Consider the following 1,167-nt stretch of genomic DNA (forward strand, 5'->3'; position numbering starts at 1 on the left):
TGTCCCCAGGTGTCCACTCGGCCCTCCCTCTCTGTGCAGGTCAGGGGGGTGCTGTCCCTAGGTGTCCACTCGGCCCTCCCTCTCTGTGCAGGTCAGGGGTGCCGTCCGCAGGTGTCCATCGGCCCTCCCTCTCTGTTCTGGAGGTCGGGGTAGCTGTCCCCAGGTGTCCACTCGGCCCTCCCTCTGATCCGGAGGTCGGGGGGTGCTGTCCCCAGGTGTCCACTCAGCCCTCCCTCTCTGTGCAGGTCAGGGGGAGTTGTCCCCAGGTGTCCACTCGGCCCTCCCTCTCTGCGCAGGTCAGGGGTGCTGTCCGCAGGTGTCCATCGGCCCTCCCTCTCTGTTCTGGAGGTCGGGGTAGCTGTCCCCAGGTGTCCACTCGGCCCTCCCTCTGTTCCGGAGGTTGGGGGGAGCCGTATTTCCGAGGTGTCCCCCTGGGATCCTGAGCAGAGAGGCAGAAGCAGGGCCACCTCGGCAGGACCTGGGCTGCAGTCCCGTGGAGCCTCAGGTGACCCAGGTCTGGGCCTGCGCAGGCCTTCCTGGTCACTGTTTGGTCAGTCGTGGACATCACTGCCTCTGAGGGGCTCCGACTGGCCAGGAAGCTTTGCGGGGCTCCGCACGTCTGTCTGTGGGGAGTTCAGTGGGACGTGGTACCTTGTTACATGCAGCGTTTCTCTCTAGGAGGAGAGCCAGGTCCCTGTGACCTCGGCGGGTCCTGTCTTCCATGTCCCGATCTCTAAGGCGGTGCAGCTTACGGCCAACGACGCAGTCAAAACCGCCCTGCTGCTGGAGCTGGACATTTCGGTGAGTGGCCACGTGGGAAGCCCTGGGGACGGGCGGTGGGCAGGCCTGGTCAGTCCATCTGCGCGGGAGGAAGTTGGGGTCTGCTGGGGCATGGACCCCCCCTCCCCTTCCATCCCCTCACTCGCTATCCACTGTGTGCAGAGTGGGGTGGTGAGCAGGGCTGGTCAGTCCTCTCGGGAGGAGGAGGGTTTGATGGGGTGCAGGCGCCCCCTTCTGTCCGCTCACGGCCCTGTCCTCCGTGAAGAGGGTAGGCAGTGGCACTAGCGGAGGTCTTGCTCCAGGACAAGGTGCCCCCTCACTCACTGAGCTTGGAGAGGATGAGGGGCTTGGAGACGCTGCACTTGGGAGCAGGCGGCTGGAAGAGCA

General features: G+C 65.4%; 1 protein-coding gene across 1 annotated transcript in view; it reads left to right on the plus strand.

Moving 5' to 3' along the window:
• MTRR (5-methyltetrahydrofolate-homocysteine methyltransferase reductase) overlaps positions 1-1,167 on the plus strand; it is a 31,742-nt gene that overhangs the window by 15,676 nt on the left and 14,899 nt on the right. The window contains exon 7 of the mRNA XM_006902171.1: positions 679-801. Within this exon, the coding sequence (XP_006902233.1) occupies positions 679-801 (123 nt within the window). The remainder of the gene's footprint in view (positions 1-678; positions 802-1,167) is intronic.

Source organism: Elephantulus edwardii, unplaced genomic scaffold, assembly GCF_000299155.1.
Source record: "Elephantulus edwardii isolate Elephantulus edwardi_28Jun2011 unplaced genomic scaffold, EleEdw1.0 scaffold00375, whole genome shotgun sequence".
Lineage (NCBI taxonomy): Eukaryota > Metazoa > Chordata > Mammalia > Macroscelidea > Macroscelididae > Elephantulus > Elephantulus edwardii.